Raw genomic sequence first — 14,659 nt, 5'->3', positions numbered from 1 at the left:
TGTTTGGTCGTCTGTCTTCTCTCTTAGACTCTTAAGCCCTAGGAAGGCAGGGGCTCTTATCGATCTTGATTACTTCCATGTGTGTATTTGTGTGTGTGCGTGCATTTTTGTGTGACTAGGGGATTGATCCCTGGGCCTTCAAACTGAGCTACATACGCAGCCCTTTTTTATTTTGAGGCAAGGTCTTGCTGAGTTCCTGAGTTGCCCGGCCTGGGCTAGAACTGTGGTCCTCATGCCTCACCCTCCCAGAATGCTGAAGTTATAGCTACCTGGCTCTCACTACTACTTCTATTTCCTAAGTACAGTTCCTTGTACATAAAAGACATCAGAGGGTATTTTTACAGTGAGATAGAATCAAATTAAAAACTTAGGTAAAGGTTCCCCATTTGCCAGGTTTGGTTGAAGCCCACAGTTGTCTATTTGCAGTATTTGTTTTCCTGATGAAGGACCATTTGCCATCTGGCATGTTGTGTTGCTATGCAGTCACTCTTGATAAATATATAGACCATGATCGAATACCTACAGAAACCCAGGGTGTGTGCCAAGCACTGGATATACAAAGATAAATGGCAAAGAGTCTGCCTGAAGGGAAATGAGAAATAGGGAGCTTCTACAATAATCTCAGAAAGTGTTATGATAGAAGTAAATACAGAGCTTTGGGGAAGCACTTGGAAGGGAATCCATTGCAGGCCATAATAGGAGATGGACAGGAAATGTAAATTCATGCAGTTGCTTGAGTTGTGTGATATTCGCTGCATCACCACCATGTGTTGAATTGGTGAACAGAGCCACATGTGGACCTAATACTGAAGGGTCGCTGCGTTTGTTCACTCACGTAGTGGGCACGTGATTACTGCAGATGACGAGCTTGCAGGCCAGCCTGCGCTCCGGCTGGAAGGAGTGACAAGGGGTGGGGCAGAGGGCTGAGAGCCGCAGGCGCCTGCAGTGTTTGGCAGGGCAGAGCACAGCCAGCCTCCATTCTTGTTACTGTCCGTATGAGCCCTGACAGGCTGTTGTGTTCGTGTTACAGGCAAAGCGAAGGCTGGAGCTAGGAGAAAGCGGTCACCAGTACCTCTCAGATGGTTTAAAAACTCCCAAGGGCAAAGGAAGAGCTGCACTACGAAGTCCAGATAGCCCAAAAAGTAAGGATTCTTCCATCTCTTTCCTTATTCTCCTGGGTGTGGGATTCCCACTTTGCAAAGCTTGTGGCTGGAAGATTGCCAAGGTGTGAACAATATTGGCATGTTTTTTTGTTTTTGTATTTTTCTGTGCCTATCTAAAAATTAAAGATGCTGTGTGCAGACCCGTAGTGAAAGGCTAGTTTAGTACCTCTGATACTTGAATGTTGGTGAAAGGGAAAACTCCTTCAACTGAAAGCAGTGTCATTTTTAAGTTAGAATATAAGCATCATTTTATAACCAAATTGTAACATCCAGTAATGGACAGAGTCTGAGACTAGCTGGGTGTAGATGAACTGTATTAGTTAGTAGTGTCCTTGCTGGCTTCAGACTCCAGCCCAGCATACAGTAGCAGAACTGATCATACCTATTGAATTGCAGCTAGTTCCATTTCCATTGAACGCTCTCATGGATTCTTTGAGAGAGAGAGAAGTAAGTTAGAAATGGCCAAACAGTCCATTTGTGTTATTGCATTTGATTTTGTGTTTTTGCAAAGGCTAAATTAGACTTTGTTCTCCCTTGCCTGTAGTTTATGCATCAGGCCATCCACAAAGCATGTGTAATGCTAAATCAAAACATAGATCTGGCCAAGCAGGATGGTGCATGCTTATAATCCTAGCATTCTGGAACTCTGAGCCAGGGGAATTGCAAATTCAAGCCCAGGCTGAGCAACTTTGTGAGACCCCCGTCTCAAAATGTCGATGGTTGGATGGATGGACAGACAGACAGACAGGGTTGTAGCTCAGTACAAAGGGCCTATGTTCAATCCCCAGTACCTAGCCTCCCACCCAATGTTGACCTGTGCACCTATAAGAGAATATAAATACTGAATAAGAAAATTTCATTTATAAGAGATGGGAAATTTTGTTTTTTGAGACAGGGTCTCATTACGCAGTTCATGCTGGGCTTGAACTAACTATGCAGCCCAGACTGACCTAAAAATCCTCCTGCCTCAGCCTATGTAGTGCTGGGATTACAGATGTGTGCCTCCATGCCTAGTTGAGAGATGGGGAGATTTGATAGAAAGACTTCCATGTATTCATCAAAGTGAAACCTTTTTTGAAAAATTGGTGGACAAATGATAGTGCCCCATGCCCAAGAGGCCAGAAAAGAGGAGTCTGGAACCTTGCCCAGGAGAGTACATAGCCTTACTCCATCGGGTTAGACCCCACAGGCACAATTCCCATGGACTATAGAGAGGTGGCTAAGCCAAAACAGGAGCTGCTGAGAAGTTCAAAGGGAAACATGATCATCAGGCGTATTTCTATGTCCTTTCTTTTTCTAATAAAGCAATTTCATGGCTTTCTGTAACTCACCAAAAACAACTTTGCTGCTAATACTAATCCTCGGGCTGCAATGGGAAAGAGCTGGCTTGCTTAACTGTACAGAAACCCTTCATTTCTTTACCTCTCCCCCTATCCCCCACCCGTTCGGTTTTTGTTTTCCTTTAAGCTCCAAAATCTCCCTCAGAAAAAACGCGGTATGACACGTCCCTTGGTCTGCTCACCAAGAAGTTCATTCAGCTCCTGAGCCAGTCACCCGATGGGGTCTTGGACTTAAACAAGGCGGCAGAGGTGCTCAAAGTGCAAAAGAGGAGGATCTATGACATCACTAACGTGCTGGAAGGCATCCACCTCATCAAGAAGAAGTCCAAGAACAACGTCCAGTGGATGTGAGTGAGACCTGCATGCCCTGCCTCAGTTACCCCAGTTCCAGCTTCCATGTTCATTGCTTTTCTTCTCTCTTATTCTCTTCCCTCCTCAATGCCTTGATGATTTTTTTTCTTTTTTTTCTTTTTTTTTTTTAAACTCAGATTGAACCCAGGCCCTTTCTATGAACTATATCCCTAACCCTTTGGTTCTGGGTTTGGCTTGGTTTGGTTTGGTTTGATTTGAAGCAAGTCTCATTAAGGTGCTAAATTGCCCAAGCTCTGCTCCAACTTGGCAATCCTCCTGTCTCAGCCTCCTAGAGAGTGCTGGGATTATAGGCCAGTGCCACCATACCCTGCTCTTCAACTTCTAAAACAGAACTTCATAATTTTCTTACATTGAGACTTTCTGTTTAGTTACTGTCTGAGATGAAAGGAGCAGTATTTGCTTAGTATCAAGCAGTGGGATCCATTTGTAAACTAGAATGCTGCTTGTTCTCACACTAATGTCTGTGAACTCTCACGTGTGTGTTCTGATGGGTGCTTATGCATGTCCTTGGCTTGTCCCCCGTAGGAATTTAGAAATTAACTATGGCTTATGGTCTCTGGATGTACATGCATGATCACACAATCACAACATATCTTTAACCTTGGTTTGGACTGATAATTCACTTTCTGTGTAAATAAAGGCAAGGCTTACATGCCTCCGTTTTTTTCTATAGAGCAAGGATGTCTGTATTTCCACAGGTCTGATTAAACATGCAGTGAGGTCATGTGTGAATTCCATACAACACCTAAACAGCCAGTATTTTATATTTTATAAAGTATAGCATTAAACTATTAAAGTATATTGGAAGGAATAAATTGAGTGGCTTTGAAAAATACAATTAAAACATAATAAAATGAATGGATAAATGTTTTTTTCCTTACTGGAATTTTGGATAGTTCAGTAACCAATTTTGACTTATTGAGTATTGGTCTTTGTTCTTGCAGGTAACTGATGGATCTGTCTCCTTTACCTGTTTCTTTTTAGCTGTTGATAAGAGACCCTCAGAAATTACCTGGGTCTTTCATGCTTATGGCTTTTTTTTTCTCTCTCTCTCTCTCTCTTGAGCCATCCCATCTTTTCTATCTTTCTGTATCTCTGTCTTCCCTGCTCCAGGAGGCATATGGTGGGTGGGTGGGTGGCTAGCTAGGGAGCCAGGTGGTTGCTGCCTTTTGCCCTCTAAATCTGAGCCTTCTATATAGACCTCCTTTGCAGGAAAGAGCTCTGAAAATGACAGTGTTTTTCCCCTAGAACCAGTGGTGTGAAAAGTGTAGGACCTTATTTATGAAAAACATATATAAAGTTGTAATTTGAACATTTGGCTCACAAGCGCTGTGACCTCCCATGTCGAGAGGGGACATTTACCTACAGGACCAGTTCTCGCGAGCAGCCATGAAGAGTCTGTGTTTGGGTCGCAGGGGCTGCAGTCTGTCTGAGGATGGGGGAATGCTGGCCCAGTGTCAAGGCCTGTCCAGAGAAGTGACCGAGCTCAGTCAGGAAGAGAAGAAGTTAGACGAACTGATCCAAAGCTGCACCCTGGACCTCAAACTGTTAACCGAGGATTCAGAGAATCAAAGATATCCTTTGTGCCACAGTTTATGAAGGGCCAGTGCTTTCTAGGCTATTTTCAGAGTCGGCAGCCTGGCATATGCACAGGGTAGATTTTACTTTGGTTTTACGCAAGAGTCGTGTGTGCTTGTGTATGGTGTGTGTATGAACCTACTTCACCTAAAAGTTCATCATTTATGGTAAAAGATACTCATTGGACTGGATCCTATCGTTATGTTTTAAAAGCCAGGTGGGAACTGTTTTTTAAAGCATTTTATTCATGCATGGTTAGAGCATATGGCTACACTCATAGTGTAAGGCCACACTAATAAAAGATGTAAGGTGTCAGTATTAATATTAACGACAACACTTAGCAGATTCGACTCTGGCTTCCCAGATTTTTGGTGGGTGTTAGCTGTCACTGTTGGGGTTCTCACATTTTATTTTCTTTTCGTCAGAGATTGTAGCAGTTGAAATTTGGTGAATCTATCTAGGTGAGCTACCCTTGAAGGGTTTGAAAGAGAAAAGAAAAAGTGATACTCCAGCTATTTAAGTGCTTTTCAATGATTCCCACTACCAGAAACTGATTTCAGAGGCATCCCTGGCAAATCTCAACTCACTGTTCCTCCTCAAGCATTAGTTTTCAAAAATGAAACTGAGGGAACTAATTGTTTTCAACTTGCCAATCAATACTTTGTTCACCATTAGAGGAAAACTTCCTCTTCATCGTCCCACAGCAAACAAAATAGGAGAGAGATGGCTTCATGGTATCAGTAGGATTTGCCCGTATTCTCAGTTATTGGTAGAAGACAAAAACAACAGATTAAATTATCCTATCTCTAATTTTACTCCCATACTCCTGATGATTCCACATTGACCTTTGTTAGAAAAGAAAATGTACCCTGCCCACTTTCTTCTAGGTTCTCACATTTAACAGTCTCCCCTTGGAGGGTATGAGGACATTGACTTTCCCCAGTCAGTGTTTTTTAAACCTGCATCTGTTCATCTCCTGTTGACCAAAGGATGGACCTTGTCCAGCTGACAGTGAGAAGAAGAGGTGTGATGACTCGAACCCCCAGGGGTGCCCAGAGTGGGTGGCAGGGAGCTGTTCCACTCATTGTTTAGTTGGGGGCCCCATTTTAAAGGAGCCATGTGGTTATACATGATTGGCACCTCTCCGGAACATGTGGCTCATGATATTGTCACTTACATTAGCTTTCTCTGAAGCCTTTGTTGCAGAAAATGAAAGCTCCCTTGCAGGAGACTGCCAACCCCAGAAGCAAATTTGAGAGGGAGCCACAAAGGCAACACTTTTAAATTTGTAAGATTAGAAAATATGTTTGCACAATTTATTTCAATTCACCATTCAGTTCCCAATTTGGGACAGCTTGTTCACAAATATGTTGAAATTTTCTTTCCTGCAGCATGTTGAGTAATTGTAGATGTGTTTTTATTTTAATAAGTTCTTGTCGCTTTGCTTTTTGGCAGTGGGCTTTGGAGTCAAAACCTCAGTATCCATTGTCCTCAGAGTTCGCAGTATAGATCAGAACTTTCCAGACTTTTATAAAGGTAGAAATGGCTTTTTTGATGGGAGCAGTACAGATCTGAGGCCCAGGATCCTGAAAGAGCAGTCAGCACCAAGCACCTATTGTCTCAGCTGTGGAGATTAGAACAAGATGGTCTATGATAGATCCCCTATATGCATACACAGATTCTGTGGATGTGCTTTTTTCCTGACAAGTGGTTTCATAGCTTCTGTAAGAAGTATCTAATAAGCTTCTATTCTCAGGGACATCATTTCCTCTAGGATTTTAAAGTCCTTTTTCCATATTAAACACATTACATCACAGACACTATTGGGTATATATTAACCACAGAAATGCTTTCATTGATTTATTATTTGATGTTTTATTCTAGGCATTTTAATGGGTTTATATTTAAAAAGCTGACTAAAGTCACTGTACATTGCTTCAGTGAGCTCACATGAATACTTTCGTCAATAGTTAAGTACCAAGATATTTCATGCTATCTATCCTTGTAGGCTTGGCTTCCAGAGCACTTCAAAGAACCATTCAGCACTCAAAAGTAACTACCAAGCCAGAGTGGTGAAATGTTATCTTATTCTTTTTTCCTAAAACAGTGCTTTTCATATTGGCAGACACCTGGGATCCATTTTCCTACTTGTGAACATTAAAATTAATGGTAGAGTTAATAATATCACACAAAGGATAATTTTTCTAACAGCAACAATGACACTGTTCTGTATCTGTACGGAATACACAGTCACCACCAGCCCAGGTGCCCTTCAGAAAACAAGCTGTGTGCACGAGCAGTGTTCTTGAGTTCTTCCACTAATACATTTGCTATTTATTCATTCATTTGGTGGCTGTGACACTTGCTAATGGACTGGGAGTTTAAAAGGTATGTGATTGGTAGAGTTTAATATTGTTTCTGCTATCCTGCAATTTGAGTGACAGGGTACTTCATTGGGGTTCATGGAATACTTGTACACCAAAGGAAACTAGCTTCAAAATCCCTGACCTAGGTGGGTTTTAATTTTCATTTGATGGTTTATTTTAACTATTTTTTGTTTTAATATTGTAAATAGCCGTAGACTTTTAAAATGGGAAGGATAAAGTAAACTTCTTTTGTTGTTTAGAACATCAGTCAGTAAAGAAGATACCTGAGGGACCTGGTATATCTGAAGATCCAGAACCAGAGACTTTTTTTTTTTTTTTTTTTTTTTACTGAGAATCAAACTGAGGACCTTGCGCTTGCAAGGCAAGTGGCAGAACCACTGAATTAAACCCCTGGCCCAGAACAAGAGACATTTTATGTTTTGTTTTTGTTGTTGTGTTGTTTTGTTTTGTTTTTTTTTTGAAATAGGATCTAGTCTACCAGCTTTGAACTCAAAATGATGTAGCCCACTCTGGCCCCAAACTTGTGGCAATCCTCCTGCCTTACTTAGCCTCCTGGGTTCTGGGATTATAGGCCTGTACCACTACACCCAGTTGAGACTTATATGCAGTATTTTTTTAATAAAAAAATAAAATTTCAAAACAAAATAAGAGAATAACAATAGTTACTACATTGTGTATATCATACTTCATACTCTTAAAAGTACTTACTTCGGGTACAAGACACAGACAAAAGGGCCAGGGATTTAGATTAGTGGCACCAAGCCTGCCTTATAAGCACAAGGTCCTGAGTTCCATCCTTGCCCCCCCCCCAAAAAAAAAGACATAGACAAAAAAGATTTCTTTACGAAGAAGTAACAGATAATAGCACAAAACTTTCTTTTCAGTGAACTAAGATAAACTAGGTATATAAATGAAACAAGGTACTGTATATATATTAAAATATTTTTGAAGCAACAGAGGGATTATTTAAGCTTCTCTCTACCTCCCATTTATCTGTCTTTTATGAGTATTCTTGTAAGACGGTTTGAATTTTTTCCATGTTTATTTTGTCGTTTTCATGATGGCTATATCCAAGGCAATTAGACAGAAGATTTCCTTAACGCTTGCTACGTTAGCTTATGTCACATATCAAGATATTCGAAAAATTAGTGGCCTTAAAGACCAAACTGTTATAGTTGTGAAAGCCCCTCCAGAAACAAGACTTGAAGTGCCTGACTCCATAGAGGTAAGGAGACGGCAACCTTGTGATTTGCAGAGATCTTGGAATGCCTGAAGTGGGAGAATCACTGAAGTGTGGTGAAAGTCTAACCTCTTCCAAGAACTTGATAGTCGACACCCATTTGCTTTGATAGTTGTGTCCCATTTATTTTCCTCAACCCTAAACTTTAAGACATTTCAACTGCTGGGTGTTTTTTTGAACGTTCATAGTAGCTCATTTTAACCTCGCAGGACACTGAGCTGGAAGCAGTCTGTGGTGCCCTGTCCCTCTTGTACTATTTTTTTTCTTCATGATTTGTTATCTCGTGGTTCTGATCAGTTTGAGCCACTTGAGAAATTTGATGCTGATTACCTTGTATCTGGTCGCCACCACGAACGGACATACAAGTGCTGTGAAGTATCTCCCTAACTTAGCACATTTTAAGAATTTTTATAGCACTTTTTAACATGTTTACTTTTATGAAATTAAATGGGACCTTGAAGTAATTGATAGACTTGGATATTTTAGGAAAGTAGGGCACATATTTTTGTGATTACTTGCAGATGTACTTTGATAATTGTGGCCTAGTCTGCAGTGATAAGATACAGAACTGCAATGAAAAAAAATGCATAGGGGAGATGGCTTTACAAGTCCTTTCTAGGACAGACCTCCCACCTTGAAAGATTATTATCAATGCCGTAAGTTAAGAAGGAATTTTAAATATCTGTATGCTGTACTTATTAAATGCAGTTCCTAGGAATTCTATTTATAAGTTGGTTATTGAAATTCAGCATTAGAAAGTCCTACCATAGAGGAACAATAACATGAAAATGCTCTCTTTGGAATACTATAAATGGACCTTTTAATAATTTGTAGAAAAAGAATTTAATCTAAACATAACTTACATGTACTGCCGTTTTTACAGACTGACACACCCCCCCATTCAAAAATAGTTCTTTCTAAAACTCCAGGTGGTAAATGTCTTTGGCTTTGTGAGCCCTGCAGACTTTGTTCAAGCTATTCAACTACAAGACTATGCCTTCATAATATGAAAACAACTAGAGGCAATACATTGAGGATGGCCACAACTGTGTTCCAATAAAACTTTATTTACAAAGTCATTTGGTGGATTGGCTTTGGCCCTCTAGCTTTAGTTCACTGACCCCTGCTTTACACAAAGACAGTCATTGGTAGAGCTATACTACCAGTAAAAAAGAAAAGTGAACAGTAAACATTACCCTGACATGTCCGTTTTAGATGACAATACTCTGGCTTTAATTTTTTAAAAAACGTCTGCATTGAACTTATGTCATTTCTGTTCATAGAGCCTACAAATCCATTTGGCAAGTACCCAAGGACCCATTGAGGTTTACTTGTGTCCAGAAGAGACTGAAACACACAGTCCAATGAAAACAAACAACCAAGACCACAATGGGAACATCCCTAAACCCACTTCCAAAGGTAAAAAAATTCCAACTTTGTCTTTTGGAATCTATGTTAGAAATGATTGTGACTAGAAGGATCCTATGTCAGAACCATAAGTCTAAGCAGGAAAGAAAAATGCCTATTGTTACTAAGGTAGAATTTTTTTAAAGGCTTTCTGACTGGTTTGTAGAATAAAACAATAATCTTGGGCAAGGCATCCTCTATGCATTCATGTTGGCAGGAGCCATGTTTTGCGTTGTCTTTGTGGCTTACCTGCTCCTCTGGCCAAACACCTTGGAAGGATGCTGCAGAGATCATTAGAGAACAAAATGAGAAGTTCAGAGAGAATAGCTTTTGTCCATGAGTTTTTATTTCCCTCCTAATGTAATGGGAAGAGGTTATAGTTGTAAAACCCTAGGAAAATAAATTTTAATTTCTCCTTACCTCCTCTGTTGCTAGAGCAAAGCTTTGTGTAGTTTCAGCTTGAGAATATATGTTTTAATTTTTCCCCTACCATCTCCCAATATTAGCAGCAAAAATTGTGATTTAAATGAATAGGTCTGACTCAATACTCTGCAAAAATGTAGCACCTAAAGTAATAAAAACAAAGGATCATCCTTTTTCACCAAAGAAATTCAAAGTAGATAGGCCTTATTATATGGATTTTTAGCGGTTTCTTTAATAAGCTGAGTGTTCATAAAAGACTGGGTTAAAATTGGTGAGTTTCTCCCGGGGCGCTAACCCTTCGCTATTTATGTTTTGTTTTGTTTTGTTTTGTTTTCCTTAAAACAGCAACTAGTTACTGGAGAGAAGTTTTTGAACTTGTTAGCCTCTCATCTGTAAAGCTATTTGCATGTTTTCTGACAGCAGATATTTTGAGAGCTGAGTTAGACTAGGACAAAGGAAGGTAGCAGGTCACTTTGCGATGGCTGTTAGCATAAACCGTGGTACGAGGTGTACACTACATTCATCCCATTGTCATCACTACAGTAAAAGAAAAAATGAATTGGTTTTCTTCTCTTACTTGTGGTTTCCGCTGATGTTTTCTTTTCAGACTTGGCTTCAAATAACTCAGGACATAACGATTGCTCAATTTCTATGGCAACCCTTTCTCCACTGGCCTCCCCAGCCAACCTTTTACAGCAGACTGAGGACCAAATCCCTTCCAACCTGGAAGGACCGTTTGTGAACTTACTGCCTCCCCTTCTCCAAGAGGACTACCTGCTGAGCCTAGGGGAGGAGGAAGGCATCAGCGATCTCTTTGACGCCTATGATTTGGAAAAGCTCCCACTGGTGGAAGACTTTATGTGTAGTTGATTATGCTGTGTGTGAACTTCCCTTATAAACCAATATTTTTTTATCCTGAAACAAGAACATCTGTCATGCAGTGTTGTCCCTTCCTACCTTCTTCCTCCAAGAGAGTATCATGAAGTAAACTACAAACTTCAGAACAAAGCTGACATTTTAATGAATTAAATAATTGTCTAAACGCACAGTTGCGGGCTCCCTTGGGAAATCCCTGCCTTGTCCCAGGCTCCAAAATCTCCTGGATGAGTCAGCAAGTGAGAAAATGTGCAATCAGGTGTCTCCTGCCTGTCCTTTTCCTCTCTCCCTCCTTCCCCCTCAGATTGGCTTGCTGTGCCTGATGGACGGGCTGTAGAATGGGGTCCAGCCACCTGGCCCACTGGAAAAACAGCAATCTTCCCTAATAGCATTTCAAGCCGTGCCTTCTCTGCAGAATGCATGTCTTTGGGGTCTGCTAATATGGAATGGAACTGCAGCAAATGCAAACTTGAAGTCATGCAAAAGTATGAAATGGATTTCCTCAGCTCTTCTTAGGAATATTTAAATTACTCTCATACTTCAGTTTAAGCTATGGGCTTTGTGTCCCACTAGGAGGGCGTGAGAACCTCCACAGCCTTTCGGATGAAGAACCTGTTTTCAGAGTACTTGTTTTGGATACAGAGGACTAGTGGAGTTCTGCCACTCAAAGCTGTTGTGGATTTTCCTGTCTCCATTTTACCACTCTCACTGCCCTGTCCCCAGCGTATTTGTGAGTTTCCAGTTTGATTTGTAGGAAATGCCTACTTAGGAGTTATTTGTGGATTGTTTTAGACTTTTTTCTTTAGCTGCCATTTAAGCATTCCTGTGGCACCCATCACCATTTCAAGTTAACTGTTTACTTTGAAGCGGTTTTTGCAAATTCGTATTGCTTTAGCAGAGGGAGAGAGAACCTCTACCTATCAGAGCATCTAAACCTGTGTGACCTAAGGTCTACCAGCCTCTGCTAGAAAGCACTGCCCCATCTTGCTTCATTTCCTGGCAGGGGTACTCAGGGCCAGTCTACCCTGGAGATTCCTGACATGGATGGCCTGTTGGGAAGGGGAACAGGTCAGACGATGAAGCAGTCCCAAGGAGCAGCAGGCACAGACCCCTCCGTCCTTGGGCTTCCCGGGCCCCTGTGACTGGGGAAAGGGCTTTTATGCCACACTCAGGGAGACCACTTCTCAGGATGGGGTGAGATGGAGAGGCCTCTAGGGAGAGAGATATCCCCACTGCGTGAGTGGCATTCTGTTGGGCGCGCTTCCTCAAGCTGGAAAGAGCAGAGTGCTCCCACCGTGTCAGGGTAGAATATTCCTGGCCACATCCAGTTCCCCTTTCTCTGTGAAGGAGTGTGTTGGACTAAAGGAAGTCGAGAGGTAAAAAATGAAACTATAGAATGCCAGGGCATCTCCCTCTTCTCTCCTCAGGAATGGTGTCCCAAGTTGGAAGCTTCCTGTCAGCTGCAGATCCTACAGTCGTGTCCAAGAATGACATTCCCACTGGCAGATGGTGACAGCCATCTCCTCCTGGGAATGTGGCACAGTACCTCAAATCCACTCCTTGGATGCTAAGGGCTGCAGAAATGAGGAAGTCACAAAAAAACTTAACCTCTGAACGAACAGTTGAATTGAATTGCTGTGTGCCTGGTCCGTTGGGAGGCACGTGGTAGGCACTCAACTCCTACGCATTTGATTGGATTGATGGTATCCCTTAGCAAACGAAAACTAATAAACCACAAGAACCCCAGCCAGTTTACTCTAGATAGACTTCCACAATATGCAAAGTGGTGGTGGGGTCCCGACAGATGACACCAGCACTTTAAACTCTGTGTGTGGGTATGTGTGGTGTATGTTTGGGAAGAAAAACAAAGGTGCAGACTATCTTCCTCTCTCTTCTTCAGCCTCCTCCCCTCACACACTGGACTTGGTACAGAATATCCGTGTGGTCCGAGATGAAGCATTGGGGTGGAGGAGGGAGGGGAGCTTTGTGTTAAGTGCCTACTGGAAATGCACTGTGGGGTTTTTTCCTGCATGGGAAACCATTTATGCCAACCTTTCCCCCCTAGCCCATATTTATCTCATCTGGTTAGCTGCCTCTGCTTCCAGCTCTGGCTCATTCTCTTTGCCAGCTGCACAGAGCTGATTTTTTCCAAAGTCTAAAGACTGAGCTCACCTGGCTAGGTTGTTGTGTTTTGTTGACTTTTCTCGTTGAACCTTTTCGTAATGTAACGCTGTATTTATTGTTAAAAAATGAAAGGAATACTAATAAGTCTTAATTCTCTCATACATATGATTTTTCCAGTTAATGAGCTTAACTGGGGTGCATGAATTAGACGTCCATACTGTATTCTGTTGGTGTTAGTCATTTTCTTTTCCCCTAGTATCTGGCACACCAAGTGGGTTAGTACTACAGTATTTGTGTTACTTTAAGTAGTAAGTATGCAGGTTTCCTGGTACCATTGAGTTGCTGCTATTAAAGCTCACACATGAAAGGCTAAAAGTTACAAGTGTGCGAATTATGACTATGTGAGCCTTAGAAAATAAATTGTATAAAGGGCAACACATGAGCTGTCAAACAGTGTTAGGTGTGTGTTTATATGTACAGAGTTGTGTATAGCAATCCTTTTATTTAAGTTGATATGTAGTCTACTCACATCTTCATTATTTAGCAATTTTGTACAAAACTAGCAATTAATTTGTAAACACTGCCAGAATATTTTCTAGCTGGTTTGTAATTTTTTAGAGCGTTACCTTGTTTTGGGTTTTTTTGTTGTCCTTGTTGTTGTGGTTGTGATTCTTGTTTTCATTTTTGTCTTTCATGTAGACTTGTAAATAGAATTGCAGTATTTAAAGCGTTAGCTTTCAGGAAAAGGAAGTAGGAACTCAGTGCATGCATGACAACTTGTGTGTATGAGAAGGAAGGATTGGAAGGAAGATGCCTTGCAGAGGAAGTTGAGTGGCAATTGTCAGAGTGTAGGAATTTCTCTTCCTACAGGGTACATGATTTTGTAAAAAGGAAGTATTTCTCCCAAGTTTGGGAGTAGGCAAACTACTAATCAGTTTAGCTTTGTGTTATATGCTAGTTTAAAAAAGAAAACATGTAATATAATGTATAAAAAATGAACAGTGTATAGATTTCTCTTCCTACAGGGTACATGATTTTGTAAAAAGGAAGTATTTCTCCCAAGTTTGGGAGTAGGCAAACTACTAATCAGTTTAGCTTTGTGTTATATGCTAGTTTAAAAAAGAAAACATGTAATATAATGTATAAAAAATGAACAAAAAAAAAGCTTTTATGATGGATTTTGTAAATAGATTTGTTACAGGGTGACCTGTTCTCTAGCTGTGATCTTACCACTTCAAACGGATGTAATTTGAATAAATTTTGTATGGTAAAGGATCAATAAATGATTTTTTTTTTTTAAGAGTTCAGACTTGTGGAGAGATTTTGTTCATGTTATCTCAAGTTTTCAGGACATTCTTTGTTATTTAGGGAGAAGGATGAACTAAAGTGTCATGTAATGTGCTTGCACATATTTGGGACTCTGGGAACGCTGAGCAAATGTTCACTGAGCACCTGTGGTGGGCTCTGTACACTGCACAGCAGAGCCTGTCGTGTCCCTTTGGCCATCTGTAGAAGGCACTTGTTAGGCCAACCAATGTTAGTTTTCAAGTCTGGGAATTACTTCCCCTGTTCTAGACACCATCCACGAACAGATGACAATGCATGTATAAATATTGTATAATTCAGAAATACTTCAATATTGTTTAGAAATGGGCTCTACAGGCAGGGTGTGGCAGCACAGCCCTGTAAGCCCAGCACTCTGGGAGACTGAGGCAGGAAGAACACAGGTTTGAGCCTAGTTTGGGCAAT

At 41.0% G+C, this 14,659-nt stretch overlaps 1 protein-coding gene across 1 annotated transcript; it reads left to right on the top strand.

Moving 5' to 3' along the window:
- The first annotated feature begins 507 nt into the window (after positions 1–507).
- E2f3 (E2F transcription factor 3) lies at positions 508–13,911 on the top strand. The gene is made up of 7 exons (XM_033761784.1): positions 508–534; positions 1,010–1,142; positions 2,631–2,850; positions 4,291–4,449; positions 7,951–8,065; positions 9,364–9,499; positions 10,518–13,911. The coding sequence occupies exons 1-7, from the start codon at positions 508–510 to the stop codon at positions 10,778–10,780; spliced, it is 1,053 nt and encodes a 350-aa protein (XP_033617675.1). The 3' UTR covers positions 10,781–13,911.
- The last annotated feature ends 748 nt before the right edge of the window (positions 13,912–14,659 follow it).

Source organism: Fukomys damarensis, unplaced genomic scaffold, assembly GCF_012274545.1.
Source record: "Fukomys damarensis isolate Sample0158 unplaced genomic scaffold, DMR_v1.0_HiC HiC_scaffold_10, whole genome shotgun sequence".
In the NCBI taxonomy this organism is placed as follows: Eukaryota; Metazoa; Chordata; class Mammalia; order Rodentia; family Bathyergidae; genus Fukomys; species Fukomys damarensis.
The sequence above is the reverse complement of the archived record's forward strand: the minus strand, read 5'-3'. Positions and strand labels throughout refer to the sequence as shown.